The sequence below is a fragment of the Toxorhynchites rutilus genome, chromosome 2, assembly GCF_029784135.1.
Source record: "Toxorhynchites rutilus septentrionalis strain SRP chromosome 2, ASM2978413v1, whole genome shotgun sequence".
Classification (NCBI taxonomy): domain Eukaryota; kingdom Metazoa; phylum Arthropoda; class Insecta; order Diptera; family Culicidae; genus Toxorhynchites; species Toxorhynchites rutilus.
In genome coordinates, this window is record NC_073745.1 from 50,316,281 (window position 1) to 50,337,840 (window position 21,560).

A 21,560-nucleotide genomic window follows, 5' to 3' on the forward strand; every position below is an offset into this window, starting at 1 on the left:
ACGATGCTTAGCTGAGACATCAACAATTCATCTGGGCTGGCCGTTGTGTATGTTGCATAACAATTAGGCACAGAGTTAGATTGTTGAATATCGAAGTGTTGCCACTCGAATCGGGATAGGAGCCGGTGACGCCCACTTTATTTTTATCTCGGATAGGGAATACCACCGAGAGTGATGGGTGGTCCATGGAAACTTCGAAGCTTCCTCGATGTTTCTGGTTCGTCATCATCCCACTGCGTGGGACGAGTTTGTCATCGTGCAATAGGAAAAGTTTGTATGAAAAGCTGAGCGATTAAACGATTACCCCAGACGACTGGGGAAAATTTTGGCTCAAACGCAGCGTTGAATGTGCCGAAAGATATGACACCCCGATTAGCGGCGAATCGGGTGAAATTAATGTAGTGAAAGGAGAGATAACATTAAATACGATTTAAATAGTCCCAGTTGGGAGAGAAAGCGTCTTCAGAGAGTGTTTCACTGCAAACGTAGGGGGAGTTTAGTGATTCAACTGAGTTTTGGCAAGTTAGCAGTCATTCTTTCTTGTTTGGGATTTTAATATTTCCTTTTGGCTTGATTTTAGTGGCATTTTTTTCTATTCTTAAATACAAATATAACTGCAATTTTTCATCAATACTTATTCTGATTATTGTGCTTATTGAGATGCATTATTACCACCGTAAACCGGAATACATTCACAGCGAAAACAAAATCGCTTCGAATTGAAATCCAAGCTGCTTCTACAGCTAATGCCACAAGTAAATAAGCTTTGACTCCGTTGAACACTTTGATAAACAATTAACCGAAACTAGTGCATTGGTTTGTAATGTAATAAAGCGATTCGGCATCAAATAGACTGAAAAGACCAGATTTCGACCCAATCATCTTCGATTTTTTTAAAACTTTTTTACATAAGGTGGCAGCTATCCAAAATTATAATTTTCACTGTTATCCGCCCAATTTTCATTACGACTTAATTTTTAAAGGCTCTTATTCTTGCTGAATTGAATGATCTATGATGTTACACAAAGTTTTAGAAGGCCAATTAATTTTCTAGGTAAAAATATACATTATACAGCCATTCCGTGCCAAACCGATGTAGTGGTTCTCAGATTTTCGTGAAAAATGGTAATTTCGTTCTTTATCGCAAAAAAAAAGCCCCGTTTTTTTTATTTTTTTGTCACGGTGACCATTTCCATTTCAGGGTGATCCGAAAAATTAATTTTTTCTCATTTTTTTTCAAAAATGACTTTTTTCAATAACTCATAACTTTTGAACTACTGAACCGAGTAAGATGATCGACATATCAAAATACAGCTGGTCATATTGGGAAAAATATTACAGATCCAGAAAATTTGAATTTTGTTTTCGTTATTGTCGATTGTATATGTTTTTTATAGTTTTCATGGTCTCGGGACCAAGGGCACTATATTTTTTAATATTTTTTTCTTGAAAGCTGAGAATTTTTTACATTACATATCTCGAAATCAGAGAGGCGTTCTTTTTGTTTTTGAGTCATGATTTTTCAAGGTTAACCGATGGTCCTAAAAAATCATGTTTTCCCTTTTTATCCACCACTAAAAAATCATAACTTTTAAAGACAATTAGCTGGTTTCTTTGGGAAAATACTACAGTTGCAAAGAATTTGAATTTTGTTTTCGTTATTATTGATTGTATTTGTTTTTTATAGTTTTCATGGTCTCGAGACCAAAAGCGCTATATTTTTTTATATTTTTTCCTGAAAGCTGAGAACTTTTGACATAACATATCTCGAAATCAGAGAGGTGTTTTTTTTCGTTTTTGAGTTATATTTTTTTGAAGTAATCATGTTTTATATACACTGCCGTTCTACGCATAGTTGTCTCTTGTTCCAAATCAGCAATTGAGGAAAACGCATTCAAAGTTTTCTCGCATATCTGTCCACCAGAAGCTTTAAGCATTTCGATTTAGCAATACAGTGGTTTTTTAAGAGGAGAACTATTGTTTAATGAAATGTGGAAAAATCCCCTCATTTGAATCAATCAATCTTGGTTACAGGCTTAGAAATTCATGGTGGGACAGATATGCCTAGAACATCAACATGGGACAATTGAACTTGATGTTGTTTTTCGAAATACTGGGAACAAACAATAAGTTTTTTTAGTGTTTTTTCCCCGAAAGATTATGCGCAAAAACATCGTTTTATGAAGAAGGGAGTAAGCTGCGACACCTTTGCAGAATATGAATCTCATTGTTATTAAGCATTCGCTAACAAGGTGTACACGTGTTCTGTTAAAGTTTTTTTTATTTGTTTGAAAATTAGTTCATTCTTCCAAACCAGAAATGAGTACATTAGCCCTGCTGAAAGCGTGACATTAAATTCTGGTGGTCGAACCGATTTATTTAATATGGATCCACAAAAAATATATGGTGGGACAGTTATGAACAGAATATCGCTGATGCATGAACAAATTTGCTATAATGAATGAATGCGGCATTGAGAGGGGTTCATAACTTCGCTGTTATTTATACTTTGAATATCAAAAGCAAGAAATTGATATTCATCACATTCGAAATTAGATTCGTTCTGGCAGTGAATTTGAGTAAAAATTCGAAAATAAAAAAAAATAGTCAGGCTGAACCATTTAGAGAACAAAAACGCCAGAGTTCGATGAAACGAACTTTGAAAAAAAGGATTTTTTTCAACACTGACTGGAGCAGGACTATGATTTGCAACCTAACAACAAACAAAAGTTAGAGAAATTCTGGTTTGAATGGCAAACAAACCGTCAAAATCCGTCCGTAGCAAGATTAGTTATTAGCGTTAAAATTATTCCATAAAAATATGACTTTGTTTTCTGATTTGGTACCCTTACTGAATGACGTAGTCCTGCGACAAAACATTATATGAAGTTATAGTTGAAGGGCAGGAAATGTGACATCATCGATTTCTCTACATTGACTCTCTCTTCTGGTCATGACTTAGCGGTAAACTCATTCCCAGCTGTATTTGACAATGTGGAAGATAGGGCAGAACATCATCTATCGGATTATATAGCAAACTCAAATTGGAACGTTTTTGCAGTTGAGCTATTAAAATTTTATGAAAAGAGATCGATCAAATCACTTACACCCCTTTCATTCTAAGCCCGTCAGTTATTCAAGCATCTGTCTTCATTTTTTCCCAAATATTAGGATGTGTTTACTGTCGGAGTCTTGCCATATAACTTTTCATTTCCTTATTCATTCGTTCTGACAAGGAGAAGTATGCGTAAATATATAATAGGAACACTTTTCCAAAGATACGAAGTCCTCGAAGAAATGGAGCGGATTTTTACATCAAGACCGGAAGCTATATGAAAATCCGTAATTTTACGATTTTACAACATTCTTCGGTGATGTCTTCAGTCTGGCGAAATGCATGATCCTCTACTTCCAATGGTAATAAATCGATCACTCTTTGTTAATGTGCATTACTTTCAGAATACAAATTTCAGTGAAAGAGTACAAACTCCGTAAGTCCTTCAAAAAATCCGAGGAGTCGTAATCAGTAATATGTAATCCACGTCCGACATCTTCATCTTGGAATTCTGAGTCCGGAATCTGAATCTGTCGTCTAGTTATCTATAACTATTACTATAAACTAAATTTAAACTTCGAAAGGATTAACCTGAAGATGAAATCTTGAATCTGAAATCAGGAAACCAGAATCGAATCTATATTCTGAGTCTGAATTTCAGATATGTCAAAATTTGGAATCTCGAATCTGATTCGATCTGTAACCAAGGAATCTGGATTTGAAGATTAAATCTGAACTCTGTATTTGAGTATGCAGCCTGCAATCTGTAGTTTCGATTTTGTCAGTCTAAAATGGATTCAAGATTCAAAATATGGAGTATGAAATCACTATTTGGGTATACAATCAGGATTTGAGAGCAGAAATGTCGAATAATAATGTGAATGTGATAAGAGAATTGAAAATAAAAATAGCAATTTCTATCTCAACTTTTAAGTGTCTAATTTCATTTCAAAATACTTAAATGTTCATTTTTACGATAATTTTTAATACATCATATTGAAATCTCAAAAACCACAAATTCTACACCACGTTTTTACTTCACTTGGTTTTGTCAAAAGGCTCTATCTCGAAAGTGTAAATAATCTTCTTATCATATTTTTGTTTGAGAACTTGAGCATCTATCGACAAAAACAAAAAAAAATCCAAAAAATACATTAAATCATTTTGAAATAGGGCCTAACTCATAATGCTTAAATTTTGAGATAGACCTTTTTAGTGCGATAGATTCTAATTTCAATTGGATCTAATAAAAGATTGGGGGTCTCCGTAGCCACATTGGTTGGGTGGTCGAAATAAGATCGATTCATCCATACAACTGCTCTGCTCTGCAAGACACATCGGGCTGAATAACTCAACAATGATCAATCAACTGTCTCCGCTCCGCGGTGGTCTAACTGGATAATGGAAGATCAAAAGGAATACTCTTACGCCTGAATTGCTACTGTGTAATGTATTAATTATAGATATGATAACCATGTGACATGAACACGATCAAAATTCGGCTCTGTTACAGCTAAAATGGTAATGAGCCTAAAATAAACAAATGGGATAAAAAAATAAATAAAAAGTTAAAACCTTTTATTGAAACCATCCGTTCCTTATTTTCTGTCTACCCCGGATGTGTTTTCACAGCAGCTTCAAATGAGAGACATACTGTCTCATCAATCTACATATTCAATATATCTAAATTGTTGATCCCAGCAGATCAGACGTCATCAGCCATTATTGAATTTTTGAAATTGAATTTAAAAATTTTATTTTGTGTAAAAAATTATTACTCAATAACTATAATATCTATAAAATTCTGGTCAAAGGATGAAAAGTAGAAAATTATTTAGATTTTCATAAAAAAAATACCAAAAATTTGAAAGTACAATTTCACAAACCAAAGTTATTTTAAAAATTGGAATTATTTTTTCTCAAAAACGTACTTTTTCGAAACTCTCAAAAAAATAGGCGAATAGCCCTAAAAATTTCTAACAATTAACCCTTATATCGGAAGATGGGCACTTTTACAGGGAAAATTTTTTTCTGACAACTTTTTCACGTTTTCTTTGAAAAAATTACAACCGAATCCTAATTTTGTTCAAAGTCAAGATAGCGATATAGCGTTTTCGACAAAGTTTTAGATCTCATTAAAACATAAACTTTCGCCGAAAACATCAACTTTCTATCTTTCTTAGTTTCTGGAATATATGGAATTTTTGTAGAGAGACTCCTGAAAACATAATGTTCATTTAAACATTTTTGTGTGTAAATTCTCGTGCTTGACATGTTCATGAAATGTTTCTAGACAGAAAAAAGTTTGCAAAACATGTACGGGTCGGACTCGATTATATACAGACTCGATTCTATGTGATTCGATTATATACAATTTTGGACTCGATTATATACAGTTTGGAAAAAAAAATTGTCTTGCATTTCAAATATGATTTATTTCAAGGAAAAATATAACCTTTCAACGTTAAGATGAAATTTAAGTGGCTATTATATGTACAGTGGGGTAAAAATAGTCATTTTGGAAGATGTTGCTTGAATTTTCACCAGAAATTGTTTATATCGATATTGCAGCGAAATTAGGATAGATAGAAGTTGGGTGTCAAAGAACAAATTGTAGAGCGGTTTAGAGAGCTTCAATTTAATTGATAGAAACAATCATGTTTAGTATGATTTTTAGCATAAAATCATAATAACACATTAAAAATTACTAACTTTGAAGTTTTTCACTTCCAAAATGTTATTGAAATCCATTAATTTAAATGTTTCACAACTATATCCTGAACTAAATATTCTCATCTTTCAAATGAAAGCATCAGAATCGTCTTCTGTAGCGTACTCTGTAATGTAGAGCCAGTTTGAGGCAATAGAGTCCGAAACCAAAAAAAAAGTTGTATAACTCTGTCATTGTTGAAATTCGAACATATGCGTAGAAGGATTTTTTTCATCAAATATGATCGTCCATCATCTCCTGAGTGAATCTGGATAAATTTAATTTTTTTCATGTGAGAAAGGTGTGTTCTGAATTTGTGGGGATGAATCAAAAATCAACTTTCTCTTTTATTTTCAAAAAAACTAAAAATAGATGCAAAAAAAAAACAATTTTAAAAAAAATGTTTTGACTCGATTATATACAGGATTCGATTATATACAGTGAAAAGAAATCAAAAACTGTATATAATCGAGTCCACGCTGTATATCGCGATAAATTATACAGAAAAATGTTACGAGTAAAACATTACTAATGATATTTTAAAAAAAACATGAAAAAGTTGTTGTTGAAAAAACTTTTTCCGTGTAATAGTGCCCGTCTTCCGATGCATGGTTAAGTTGTTGGAAATTTTAAGGATATATTTTTTTTTTCAAAATTTTCAAGACACATTTTTGAGAAAAATGAATTTCATGTTTCAAAATATTTTTTTTCATGTGAAAGTGCCCCTCTTCCGATGTGTGGATTACTTGTTGGGAATTGTAAAGACTATTCATATATTTTTTTGGAAATTTAAAAAAATATATTTTTGAGGAAAAAGAATTTGAATTTTTAAAATATTTTTTTTTCAGTGAAATTTTCCTTAAAAAAATGGAATTTTCATGAAAATTTAAACAATTCCCTACATTAAAAAAGAAAGAAAAGTAGTTTATTTCCAAAAGGTAGTCTAATTCTTTTTCGAAGATTCGTAGTAAGCAAAGTTGCTTATATGACCTATGTCTTCACACCCACAACGTTTCACTGTTATCTGAGATGGTGTTGCTAACTCCTAATACGAGTTGGCATGAAAATCAAGACTTGAATAATCCTACGTCATGTAGGAGTCCAAAAATAGATATACTGTAACCATATTTTTGGGAATTCAGTCATTGTTTCTCATTTCATTTTTCAGTTAGATTTGAAACTGCAACAATGAAAATATTGCTATATTGATTTTCCCACAATTCATCGAGAAAAATAGAGAAAGTTTCAATATGTCAAATATAGTCAGGGCAGGATCGACAATTATTCTGCCGATTCTGTATACAATGATTGATGAAAATAACATTCCATTTATTTTCCACAGAAATTTCAAAGAGCCAAAAAAAAATAACTTATTATATCAATCTAATTTAATTTTTTTCTTCTCATTCATTTCAGGCAGTGCAATCTAAAAACTGGATCTCAACAAACTCGTGCTTATTCCTATACATTTCTCCGTAAAACATTTCACTTTACACCCGATACAATCAATCATCATCCAAATAGTGAACTATCTGCCATCAACAAAGCAATCCCAAGCCAGTCACGTGTGAGTGAATTTCAGTGCAGTCCTCAAAACCAAAGCCAAAGAACGGAATAAAATCTGTGATTTTTATTTATTTGAGTGTTACATACCTGTCGTATGCGTTTTTGTGTGTATAGCAATCAGCAATTTTTGGCGCATTCTTCGATTGCCCCCCAAATAAAGAGAATACAAAAAATAAACTCAAGTTCAAATAATCAAGTGACGAGCGAAGCCTTGAACAAAGTACTCCGTGGAATTGACAGCTGAGAAAAAAAGTCCCAGTCAAACGAACAGCGCAGACCAAAAAAAAAATGTTGATGCAAGTTTCCCCGGATGCGGCCGACGCGCTCGCACTAGTCCCCACATCGACGGCCTCTACCGGCATGCAACAGAAGGATACCACCTGGACGAAGCTGTTCGTCGGTGGCCTTCCGTACCACACCACCGACAAAAGCCTGCGGGAGCACTTTTCCGTGTACGGCGACATCGAGGAGGCCGTCGTGATAACGGACCGAACGACGAACAAGAGCAGGGGTTATGGATTTGTGAGTTGCCTCTTCTTGCCCAAAAACAACAAAAAAAAAACAACTGACAGCTAGAGCTTAAAATGTGTCCTTTTCTGTTTCTCTTTTTCCAACATTTTCACTCGCCACAAAACAGGTCATCATGGGAGACAGAATGAGTGCGGAACGCGCCTGCAAGGAACCAAACCCTATCATCGATGGCAGGAAAGCAAACGTAAATCTGGCCATTCTGGGAGCGAAGCCACGAGGCAACATCACACCTGGTGAGTGGGCGTCTTTTGTTGGTAGTTAAGATTTCCCCAATACCAGCACCCATCAGTCATCCCGATTTGTTTATGGTTTTAATCTAATATCCGTCAAGATGGGGCGCCTACGCCTTCGGAACACATTAATCACCGAACTGATTCGAACACAACTGTCACTCCTTAGGTGAAATTTAAATCTACGACTTCTTTGGTTGGTTTGTCCTCATTTTATGCCTGGGATTACGAAAGACGAAAGGTACCTTTTTCAAAGTTTCTCCCTGCCCGAAGAGTCATGAGACGATGAGACGATGGTGCAGAGGCCTTAATTTATTTCCACCAAATGCGCGACGTTTGCCGCCATCATCAGTGCGCAATAGCACCCAGCTAAAAAGGAAACAAAAAAACAATCTTTCGTCGTCGAGGGGGTACAATTTCCTCCGTGAAAACGTGAGGGCAAAACGCGTCTAATGACGTTTTTTTATCCTCAACCACGACAACGGAGGAGGCGCACGGTTATTTTAAGATGCGCCGCATTTTCTTCTTCGGGGTGGCTTATTTGTGCGCTCGTTTGGCCGCTTTCACGCTCTCAGCCAGACGTTGTTTTTGTGTGACAGACACGAGCACACGAGCGCGAAAAACAACATTTTTCGCTGCATGCAGCATCACTCGCTCTAAATGAGCTACATCTCGCGGCTGCAGAGATACTCTCCGCGCAGTGTGTGACAGGTGCGACGGTGTCAGCAGTTGATGCGAACGCACTCTGCCATTTTGGGGACCTGAAAACCACGCGATTTTGTAGCATGCAACAACTTAGCTAGGCTAGAATAATCGGTTAGAAATGCTCCCAACCGTTCCCCTGATGATATCCAAATCGAAGCGGAGATTTTATTTTTAGCTGTCGCCATCGCTAGAGGTTTTGCTGGCCAACAACACACAAACCATGCACACAGGCAGAATCGTCGTCAGCGAGAGCAGCAAATCGCTTTAATTAGTGCAACCAAGCGGAAATAATCGCCACCACCAGCGGGTAACGATAATATGTCAATTGAGAAGAAGTTAGTCGCAGCGCATCATAATTTTTTTTGCCACTAGCGATGGGATTATTACAATTTTCCTGGCTCTGTTTGCGATCAGAGGAAATTAGAAAATTCCGAATACGAAGAAAAATAACTAACGATGATTTTAAAACGACCAAACATAAAACTCGTAGCTTGGATTGATTGTTTTAAACAATTTTATATTTTGTCCGAACAACCACCAGCATTATTTTGGCAGTAAACTCGCTATAATTGTAGACAAACAAGCAATGCACTCTAGGAAATATGTGCAATATTGTAACAAAAAATTCGAAACATCTCACGTTCAGATTTTATAAAAACAAGATACCATTTTTTTGCGAAAAGCGTCGACGAATAGTTTCACGCAAACATTTCATAGTGCACTTCTTGCATATCCAATCTTGTGACAAAAATTTGTGATGAACAATATCATAATTCATCTAATGTTTAGTTTCCCTTCGAACTTCGAACTAATTCGACAAGCTTGATGTTAGGATTCCGTGTTGTACTCGTAACTCCCCATCTCGTTCTCCGGTAGTAACGAGTTCGATGAGTGGCGGCTCGAGTAAACCGTTAGGCACAGCAAACGACGCCATATTTTTTCCCGCTCTCTTAACGTTTCTCTTCAGTAAGATTTGCCGTTTCATAATGGAAAGATATACGATCCAACAACGAGTCGAGATTATTAAAATTAACTACCGAAATTCGGAGTCAATAGTCTCAACATTAGGTGCTCTGCGTCTAATTTATGGTCGTCATAATCGTCCTGCCAGATCAATAATTGGGCGTCTAGTAGGAAAATTTGAATCCACAGGCACAGTACAAAATGTTCCCGTGCAAGTGAGACAAAGAAGTTCCCGTAGTGTCGAGAATATTTCTGCCGCTAGCGCATCAACTGAGGAAGGCCCTCAAACCCGCATCTCTGTGACGTCGTTATGGGGAATTTTGCGAAAAGATCTTGGCCTACATCCTTACAAGATCAAATTGACGCAAGAACTGAAGCCGCTTGACCACCAGAAGCATCGTATGTTCGTGGAATGGGCTGAGCAACAACTTGAAAATGATCAGTCATTTCTCATTTCTGGCTGAATGGCTTCGTCAATAAGAAAAATATGCGTCATTGGTCGTCATGAGTCACCATTGCATCCCGAAAAAAATACGGTTTGGTGCGGTTTATGGTCCGGCGGCGTCATTGGGTCATACTTCTCCGTGATGATCAAGACCGGCACTTAACTGTGAATGGGAATCGCTACCGCTCAATGATAACCGAATATTTTTGGCCCGAGTTGGATGATATGGACTTGGACAATATGTGGTTTCAACATAACGGCGCCACAAACCACACAGCGAATTTAACAATCGATTTATTGAAAACCAAGTTTGGTGAGCGTGCTATCTCAAGAAATGGCTCAGTCAATTGGCCGCCTCGTCGTGCGATTTGACGCCGTTAGACTATTTCCTGTGGGGCTACGTCAAGTCTATGGCAGTGCTGAAAACTATTAATTCATTCATTTGAATTCGAACGAACAATTACCATCAGTTATGCTTGACAACACTTGTCTTCACACGAATATCGCGGGCTCATTAGCTGATTTGACGAACATGAATGTTTCATTCACACGTATCTCTTCTTACTGTATTCCTTCTATTCGATTGAATAACAGCTCCTTCATTGAAGCCGCTTGTCATGTTGTTCTTCGAGATCTACTTTTGTCCCAATACTCAATTGATACCCAACGTGTACGTACTTCTCGCAGTTTGCAGCCTTAATTTTTTCCTGCATATTCTGTGTTTGGGTTTTCAGTTTAACCCCCATATATTTCGGTTAGACGTAGTCCCACGTCAAAAAATGCCGATGATGTTTTAGACAATCCTTATTATTCACGAGAAAAGCAATAACTGCTTCTCAATTTATATAAATTTCACTGAAAAATTGATTTAAAAAAGTGTGAAACAATTGATTACTATGTGTGTTGAATGAATCCTGGATTTTTGTTTATGTTTTTGTTTGATTCTCTATTTGATTTTCTTTTTTTTAGCTTCTACCTTGACCTTTTATTTATTTTATTTACTTTTATTAGTTGCTTTTACTTATTATTCATTATTACATATTATTATATTATTTGTTATAAATTTAAATTTTCGTCTTTTACGTTAACCCTTCTCGGTCGTTTGTCTGCTGTCAGCCACCACAGTAAAGAAGTATACTAATGTTATACTTTATGCAACAACATATCAGTTCACCCTTTCCTAAACGAATTTTTATGTCCAGTGAACTTATTCACGTATTAAAACAGTGTTCCTATTAATAATGGATAACGGTACTCAGTAGAAACAAAAACTATCACCCATGGTTGAGGAAAGGCTTAATGAAAAACTTAAGTGTATTGCGACACTGTGAAGATGTAAAGAGCATTTTTTAAATAGAAAGATAAAAAGGGGATGAAAAACTAATTATTTTTATGATACATGCGGAAATCAGTACTGCATTCTGGGAACCATTTCGAAAAATACGAAGGAGAATTATGGGGTATATTTTTATATTGAAACAGCACATAAACACTTAGTTTAGTAAATACTTAGCTCAAGTTTATCTCTCCCTCTCCCTCTCCCTCTCCCTCTTAAAAATTCTAGACAGCGATCAGCTAACACCATGTGTTAAAGCTAAAAGTTACTTTCGAATTTATTGATTATTGATTTTCATATTTTTGCCGGGAATTTTGGAATGTTTTCGGGATTATTGGCAACTTTTCTCGATCGATCATTCGATTTTCGCGAGTTCATGCGTTGTTAACTAACAGTTACGTCAAAGTACAGCATATTTCAAGCCGGATATAACGAAAGGTGTATTTCAACAGTGAGAGCTATGTTCTCCGACTGAAAACTGAAGGTGAAAATTTGGTCCGCTACAGTTGCTGTCTCCACCTCCACCACCGCCAATTGACAACCCTTGGTGTAGTTTTACGTCTCTCCGGCTATGTTCCCGGCTTTATCCACTCGTTCGTTTTCATAAGATTTCCTTTTTCTTTGTATTACTTCTGCAGTTAGATCCTTGATTTTTCTTGATCTTTCTTCACTTGGTTTCTCTTGCTGTAACATTCTGGCCATGTGGTACTCGTTGTCACGGCAGTAACATGTTCCTTAAATTTGGCTGAAAGAATGGCTTTTACCGGCATTCATTCTCGGCATAAATACTCTTGATTGAAACGAAAATTCACACCTTGAACGGAAATGACGAATCCAGCTTTTCATAAACTTTCCTGAATAAACTGACAATTACGAGCTCGACTCGCTAAAAATTATTGATGCTTTTTTATGAAAGAGGTATCTGTAAGTCATATCGAGTCTATTACTTTGATATACTTGTGTACATGCTTCTAGTAGCCGTTCGAATGTAATTTGTATAAATCTATGCAGCTATTATCAATATATATTCTGCATGCCATTCAGTCCTTCACTTTTGTAGCATACGAAGACGATTTTCCTATTTTGCGGTCCAAATTTCGAACTAAAAGATGAAAGTTTTTTCAGCAATGACCCATTTCAAACCCGTTTCTATTTTATTTTTACCGCTTCCGCTTGGCTATTTTTACCGCTTCCTGTCTTTTGCCTATCGAACGATTCACACACGGTACTTACGAATGTTTGGAGAGACACTGATCCGACAGTTTTAAGACAGAATGTGAATTGTAGACATAATTTCCCGGTTGTCTCCTCATGTTGCTCATGGATATCCACCAACGCAGCGAGTTGTAATATCTGTAGATAAAAGAGAGAAAAATCACAAAATACATCGTTGATCAAGTCTTCGTGTTTGGAGTTCATTCAGAATTTCGTTTCGTCGACTGGTTCGGAATCCGCGTTTATCAAATCAAATGGTTTAACTCAGTGAGGCCTGATTTTGACCTCTCAGCACCACGAATATTCGATTCCGAATCACCGAAACACAGTCAAAAAAACGAACGCCTTTAAAAGTATTTTTGTGCAATTTCGCATCTCAGGTCACGTGGAACGAAAATGACGGGACGAGTGGTTCGATGATGAGTGTCAGCAGGTGTTACACGAGAAGAATGGGCCCGTAGAAGTGGACATTGTCGGCAGAATATTTGAGACGGTAGCTGAACATTACAAAGTTCCTACTGTAGCCCTACGAACACTTGATGTCAAACAGACTTAGCAATCGTGCGAAATGTTTCAGCAACTGAAATGTAAAAAGAAGCTGGATAGCGCTCTTTCTATCACAACTTTTTACGTCCTAAATCACTGAAAAGAACTTCAATCACTTAAATCACTTAAATATAATAAGTAGTGAATCAAATTTTAGAATTGAAAATTAATTATAGCGAAAGTTTTCAATGCGCATTGAAATTTTCGTAGAAAATGTGAACAAAATCGAAAAATGATGAATGTTCCAAAAAAACATGTAGTAGAAATAGTTATGCTTGATAACAGCTTAATGACATCAACGAGGTATCTATGATGGGTACCTAACGTAGGCCAGAGTACCGGCGAAGTTATGATTGTACCATCATTCTTATTATCTCTCTCGCTGCTGTCATTGTTTGCAAAAGTCGAAACTTGTCTTGTCTAAAATGGTGGTTGTCTTTTGAAATCAATGGATGATCGGTTGAGAAATTTAAAATGCTAACAAAATTGGAATGGAATCTGGTACGAAAAAGGTCTGACCGATGACATATAAGTTTTCATATGAACCTGATACCTCTGGAATTGGCCAGTAAATTAAAAAGACAGCACGGATATCAAACACTCTGTGCCGTTCCGTTCCAACGAAGGTTTCCTAATCGCACAACATATGGTGTGATCCATTATACAAATTAGAAGAAAAATAAACTATATTTCTCCATAAAAATTGTTACGCTACACAACCTCCTCGAAAAACACCCATGCAATCATGTTTTAATATCTCTAAAACGGAAAACATTTGCAATTTCAACACCGTGCCACACCAAGGCCACACGTCGTGTGTCGTAACGCTTTTAAAATAATGAAAACAGTCGCGTCCTAGATATGCGCACATCTTCCAATTTTCACCCAACTATATAAATTACGATTTCCAACAGCAGCAGCGAATGATGGAGCGGAATATATTTTGTCACCATCTGGTAAGTAATAACAAGCCTCGCTTTCTCCGTCTAGACATAACTTCTCAGCATCTCAACTATTTTCAAAGCCACTGAAGAGTGTCGGATAAAAATACTTCTGACAAGTTCAAATGGGTAAATTTAGGAAAGTTTATACAACCGTAATTTGATGAGATTATCTTCGAATCAATCCACGCGGCAGCGAAAAACTTTTCCGCGTTCTTTTCACTATCGCTTCCGGAACTTTTAATCCATCTTACCAAAGATGAGCAGCAGCACAACTACAACATCAACAGGTGGGTGCACATCATCTTGTCATCCTGTCAATCGTCGCGCCCCTTTTCCCACTTATTCTGTTCGGGAATGGTGGATTTGATAGGAAATTGGAATCAAAAGAAAAACAACTTTTCCGACCCGCCGCTCGATGGTCTGACGTGACAGCACTGAGTTGTATGTGAGAGTGTTTGATGGGTATCCCAAAATGCTAATGGAAAAACGCGTAAATAAAAGAGAAAGCGCGAACTAGATTCGTTTGTTGATCTGTTCTGTTCTGAACTGGTCATTCGATCCGATGGAAAATTAATGCCAAAGCAAATAAAAGGTGTGAGTGAATAATTCAGTAGAGGTAGTCAGAATGATACAAAAAATGTTTACAACCCGACGGCATAGCGCTGCCGAGAAGAACTTTAACTTTTAATTCTTTCTGGACATAAATCCGCGGAAAGAATATTCTTAAATATTGAGTTGGCTGAACAGTTCGTTTCACCACTGAGGATAGCTAAATCGAGACACTGCTCAAGAAAAATCCTCGATACGATACACGTGAACTAGCAGATTCTTTACAGAAATCTAAACCATCATTCATGAATGAGCATCTGGTGTAGTTGGGTTCCATAAATTGCTACATCACAGTTCCACAAAGTCTGACCGATTTCTATTTGCGACTCTATTTCTTTGAAGCAATCCGTGAAAAATGATGAAAAAATTAACAATCATGTTAAAGGAAAAAATGTGTCTAGAACACGACCCCATTATTAACGTAGGACTACGAAATTTGAATTAAAAAATGAATCCAGCAAAGTTTTGATACTCTGTTCTGAAGTAAAGCGTATTCCACTCAAAGCATTCTGCTTCGATCGAAACAAATAGTAGTTGGGGGGGGCACCCACAGTTCCCATCCAATATTTTCCAAATAGTTTTAACTCTAACAGCAACATGAGGTCGATCGTTGTCATGGTGGAATAGTATTGACTCTAGTCTGGTCGTATAATCTGGACATTTTTTGACAATAGCTCGCTTTAAACGAATCAATTGTAAAGCCTGGTCGTTTGACCCGAATCTTGATAGAGGAATGTCTCTAATTCTTCGTCTTCAAACGTTTTCGGTTAGCCCAAACGCTTGGTGTCTTTAACACTAAAATCGTCACTTTTAAATCATCCAAACCATTCCCTACAAAACTTATCCGATGGTGCAGACTCAAAATAAACTTCCACAAGCATTCGATGTGCTTCAGCTGCATTTTTACGCAATGGAAACAGAAAATCTAAACTTCCCGCAAATGGTGCCTCTTTACAACGAACGAAAAAAAATGAACTGGTTGTGCAAAACTTAAAAGTTTGTAAACAAATTATGGTTGACAGATGTCGACACTTCACGATTCAGCAACAATGAGTTATTGTCGTCCACTATCTATAGTACCATGAGCCATTTTGTGGAAACGGAACGAATTAAGTTGTACACCGAATAATTTCTCACACAGCAGTAAACTAAGCCGCTTTGCTATAGTTTCCAAGAAATTACTAAATTGTTTCTTTTTATTTTCAAGATTTCTAGATTTTATTGGACCAATTAAATATCCGTTCGCATTTTCGCTTACATTAACACTAGCTTCCAATGGGTTTTTTTCTCTCTATTATAGTGACTTTCAACACATTTCGGCTGGTTCGTCACTTTTACTTCCATTTTTGGACGAATGTCGGGTATGAGAATTGAACTCGTGATCTCTGCGTGAGAGGAATGGATGTTACCATTACGCCAGATCGTTCAACTTTGGAGAGGCAAATTTCCACATTTCCTTGAATCTTTCGTGAATCCCTAGGTTTTTTAGAATTAGATCAAAAATATCCAAAAATATCAGAAGTTGAACGAATTGTTGGAAAATACTGTATGGGAGTTGTGGGTAAGACGAACAGTGAGGGTAAGAACATTAGGGTGCGAATGAAAATGGTCATCTCGAATTTCAAAAATTTACCCCATAAAAAATGTTCACCACCTCGAAAAACACCCTATACAAAATATTAGCTCAATCGGACTTAAGGGAGAGTGGCGCAAAGCGGTTGAAGTTTGAGTTTTTTTGAAAATCGAAAATTCACCCAAATGAAATCGGGATTTTCGAATTTTTTTTTTTTTTTTTTTTTGATGCCAAATGTATGAAAATTGCATGAAACGTCGAGATCTAGTGTCATTCCAAAAAAAATATCAAAAATCGGCACTCTGGGACTTTTTTTTTCGGAATACGAGACGAAAAGTATGGTTTTGGGTGCCAATATGAATAGTTATCTCGATTTTTCATTCGGAACTTGCTACGAAATGTTGATTAGCACGATTATACACTCTATGCAAAATATTAGCTAATTCGGACTTCATTTTCTGGTGTCACAAACGTTAAAATTTGAGTTTTTTTTTAAATGAAAAATCACCGAAAATCGAAGTTTTCAAAATCATAAATGTTGATTCCAAATTTCTTAAAATTGCATTACTCGTCAAGATCTACAGTTATCTCAATTTTTTTTGCCAAAAAAAAAAGTTTTTTGGCGCTTGAACGTTTTTCCGCCTGAAAAGATTATTTTTGACAATTTTTTTTTTAGATTACTGTAAATCTCGACGTGTCATGCAGTTTTAAGATATTTGGCACCAATTTTTTTTTTAAATCCTGATTTCCGGTGATTTTTTGGTTTTCGAAAAAACTTGGGTGATTTTTCGAGTTGAAAAAAAAATCAAACTTTGACCGCTTTGTGCTACTCTCTCTTAAGTCCGATTGAGCTAAAATTTGGCATAGGTTTTTTTTTCTAGGTAATCAACATTTTGTACAGGGTAACCTTTTGAAATTTTAGGGTCGTTTTTCCCCATACATTCTTGGACACCCTAATGAACATGCGGCTGGTTGAAATAGTTTAAAGTTTAATTTCATATTTTTATACATTTTATTCTATGGTATTTGAACCACCCTATAACATTAAAGATTACCAATTTTAAAAATGCGCACAAAACAAGAAATCATAAGTGATCCTGCGTGCGAATGTATTTTGCTATTTAGATATAGACTGAATTACTTTTTGAATTATAGGGAAAAAAATCGGTTTTGCCAATAAATTCTGGCGAAATATTTGCAGCTGCGGACAACAAAAAACTGATTTTCCTGACAAAGAAGACTATGGATTCCAAAATTTACAAGCCTGCCAAGGAGCCAAGGAGTTCCTGAAAAAACTAGAAGTGCGTCATATATCTGTGCTATAACCGCAAGATAGACGTGGGACTACCGCTGACTTTGTAATCATTTGTTTGAAATTGCATCTGAATCAATTCCAATGAATGAATGAACTTTTTTTAGAGATTGCTGAAAGTTTTTCTTGTTAGTGTGTGAGTGGATGAGAATGAGTATAAAACTGTTATTAATATGAAATTCAACTATTTCGAACTTGTTGGTGATCCAGAAAAAAACCGTTGGGTTTGCGTGGTTTTGCAAAAGCAACTGATGAAGTTTGATACATAATTCTATTCTGAACATGTAGGAAATAATGAAATATTCCAAACGCTTATAACTCGACCGTTTCTAAATAGATCACAAAGATGTTTGCATCAGTTGATTTGGAATATTTCAATAAAGAATTTTTTTTAGATATACAATTGAATAATTGTAATATGGCAATCATTATCTAAACGCGTTAAATCCCTCGTAAAGTTGTATCACAAATAATAAAAAGTAAACTGATTTTTTTTCTGAGAGAGAGCTTGTGTGAATTAAGAAGTTTCTTTGGGCTTGTTGGGGGTTGTGTCTTTCTGATTGATCTTTCGATTTTCACGAATTCGTGCATTGTTTCCGGATTAAAAATGGCGTCGAAAAACCATACAAGCAAGCCGGATAGGAAGAGGAAATGTTGAAACAGTGAAGTAATGAAACCTGTGTTCATCGGTTGGAAACTGAAGGTGAAAACTCATTCCACTGCGATTGCTGTAGTTGTTGCCAACTATTCTGCGTAAGGTGCTGCATAATATAATTTGTAGATTATGTTTTTGGGAGTGTTGGAGATGTAATTTTGCAAAAGGTACAAAAAACTACTTGGATATTCGATAAGTTGTTCAAATTGACAGCCATTGGTGTAGTATTTCGTCTTTTTCGAAAAGGACATCAATCTACACAACTGCTCTCAATTCCACCCAATTAATAAATATTGGACAATTGTCAAACGGAGATGCTACTAAGATTAAGAGGTGGTGGAACAAAATGGTTCCTCTGGTTAGCCAACAGAGTGTCCAAAATATGATGAGTGGTATTCAGAAAAAAGTTCAAGATATCATCAAAACCCAATCGAAATAGTCGAATTTGATAGCGTTCGGTACGGTACGGTAACGAATGATTTGTTTGATTTTTTTTTTCTTGAAATAAAATGTAAATACTCCTCTGTTTCATATTCATGTGTTTCGTCAGAAAAAAATTGTTGAAAAACACACGCTGTCGAAAGTGTCCCAACTCTAAATGATCTGAGCTTTAAGTAAAAATCGAAGCAAGGTTAGCAGTATACCAAATAGGAAAATTCATTTCTAAGCGAAAAATTATAAATGATTCTAATAAATGTACTGGTAGGGTAAGACGAACAGATTCAAGTGAAGGTAATACGGACAGTAAAAATTTAGTGATGGAAAGAGCGTATAAAATATGAGAGAAAGAGATAAATAAAATAAGAGGAATAATGGGTTTTGTTATGTAACATTTACCTGAATACCATTCACCCGAAACACGTTTACCCGAAGCACATTCACTCGAACGTAACATTCACCCGAATGTGACAAATACCCGAGTGCGACATTTACTCGAATGTAACGTTAATCCGAATGAAAAAGGAAACATTCAACCAAATCAGGTTATGAATTTTGTTGAATCTCCTGATAATAAATGAGACTTAATCAATTTGACATAAGAGAGCAACAAAAATACGCAGTAAAATGAAAAAATGCAATGAGAAAATTTTAAAATGATACGGGGACTTCACTGATTGATTTAATGAAATTAGTATAGGCACAATAAACATGTCGTCTGCTTTCCTTTTCGTATTACTCTTTGTGGCTAAGAGATAATTTAGAAATGAACACGAGCTTTGGTATATTTTTTACTCGAAAATGAAGCTAGTAATTTTAAAACGAAAATACCAAAATAATTGATATGAAAAAAGGTACTCACGTTTAACCGCCACCGCAGCGTAATTTCATTGTGATTTTTTTTGTTGTAATGAAATTTATTCTGCGGTCAATACAACGGGGACTAAGTTGTTTTTGTTCAACGAGGATAAAAAACCGAAATGGCCACAAGCTGCCGAGGTGATGCAATCCGAGTCGGCCACCGACCCACTGTCGGAAGCGGCGGCCTCTCGCAACGCAAGTTTGTGTTCTACAGATTACCCGGTTAACTTGAAACATAGGAGAGGACCCTTTAGTTCAGTTCGATGGACGACATGCGTTTGCCTGATGAATTTTTGCTTTGAAATATCATTCATATTTCAATGGTAGTTCGCTTAAACGCAAATGGTATTGGAGTGACCTTGTATCTTGTAAATGCCATAGACTCTCGCTGTGTTATAAAACTGTTCTTTTATCTCCTTCCATTTTTTTCCTTTTTTAATTTTTTAAAAGATTTCAATATCTCGTTCTGTGATTTTTATGGCGACTGCTTGAAATTGACAACTTTTTTATACGTGTATGGGCTACGTGATCCAAATAACTGTCTAATGTTTATAATCGAATTTGAAAGTCAATCATTTATAAAAGATTAACAATTTAATTAATATTAAAGTGAAACTATATATCTATATATAATATTAAAGTGAAACTATATATCTTAAAAAAATAGTCGCATCGCCGCTTTCTCTCGTTTTTGCTCTACCCACACAATATACGAGATAAAACTTTTCATGAGTTTTTCAATTAAGAATCAAATGAAAATTGTGAAAACAACAAATTATCCGTCCATTTTAATTATCCAGTTTTTGTAATTATGTTGGTTTAACTACTCGGAGTTGGCTTTGCTTCTTATCGTCCAATTTAATGAATTATATTCTATCATGATAATGATCATAATGACACATCGTAACTGTAGTTTTGGGTGATAATCCCATGTTATGAACGGGAACACTTGCAAAATCTTCCACAATGATTCGCGCGATAAGGATCAAAAATTACCACATTAGTTTTCGCATATAAAAATATATGTCACAGTGATGTCAAATCGTTTTTTCCATCAAATACTATTATCAAGCCGAAACCAGTTTAAACGAATCAAACTAGTATGTGTATGGGAAATACAATTACTAGAGTTTGAAATTCACAAATCAAATCATCACTCCCAACGTGATGATAGTGTTTGGTGGGCCCCTGTCAGCCCTTCGATATTATTCACTCCGAAACTCAAGTGTCAACTTTCAAACATCCGCTTCATGTCACGACGCTATTGCCAAGTGTCATAACCCCCATTTGCCGAGCAATAGAACAAAGAGGTCTCTTCGCTGGTTTCGATCGTACCGTTCATGTAAAGTGTGGGGAAGCCTTTGGAAATAGAGAGAAAAAAAAGCATAGATAACAACGGACAACGAAGGAACCCGCCGAATGATACCGATATCATCGATATCAGTTCCCGGGGCTCTCACTCCAATCTGTTACTTGTTTTATTTTTCAGTTGTTTTTTTTGCCTCCTTCCAGCCTCGTCAGACACTGTCTCATCACGTTTGTTTTTTGTTCCTTCTCGTTTCAGGATTCCCCTTCACAAATGCGGGCCTTCGAACAGGATATCCTGTGCTACCGAGCCAGTTCGGGTAAGTTCACGACTTTCCGTTTTCCACTAGTTTCTTGTTGTAGAGCAATTTTCAAACCACAAACGAAATGAAGAATAGAAAAAAAAGTCACGAGCGAGAGTGAGAGAGAAAGGAAAAATAAATAAATACCAGGCAAATTAAGTAGGAACGGGAAAAAAAGCGAGAATTACACACACTTTTTTTCGTTTGCTTAATTTTTTTTGGTTGTCTAATTTTCAACCCCCAAAAACTTTCTGCTTTT

General features: G+C 36.0%; 1 protein-coding gene across 6 annotated transcripts in view; it reads left to right on the forward strand.

The window, feature by feature from the left end:
* Positions 1-21,560, forward strand: part of LOC129769034 (RNA-binding protein 24-like) — a 213,996-nt gene that overhangs the window by 138,141 nt on the left and 54,295 nt on the right. For all 6 annotated transcript variants that reach the window (XM_055771034.1, XM_055771033.1, XM_055771036.1 and 3 more), the window contains 3 exons: positions 7,182-7,853; positions 7,969-8,095; positions 21,259-21,319. In XM_055771034.1, coding sequence (XP_055627009.1) covers positions 7,620-7,853; positions 7,969-8,095; positions 21,259-21,319 — 422 coding nt within the window. In that variant the 5' untranslated portion in view covers positions 7,182-7,619. The remainder of the gene's footprint in view (positions 1-7,181; positions 7,854-7,968; positions 8,096-21,258; positions 21,320-21,560) is intronic.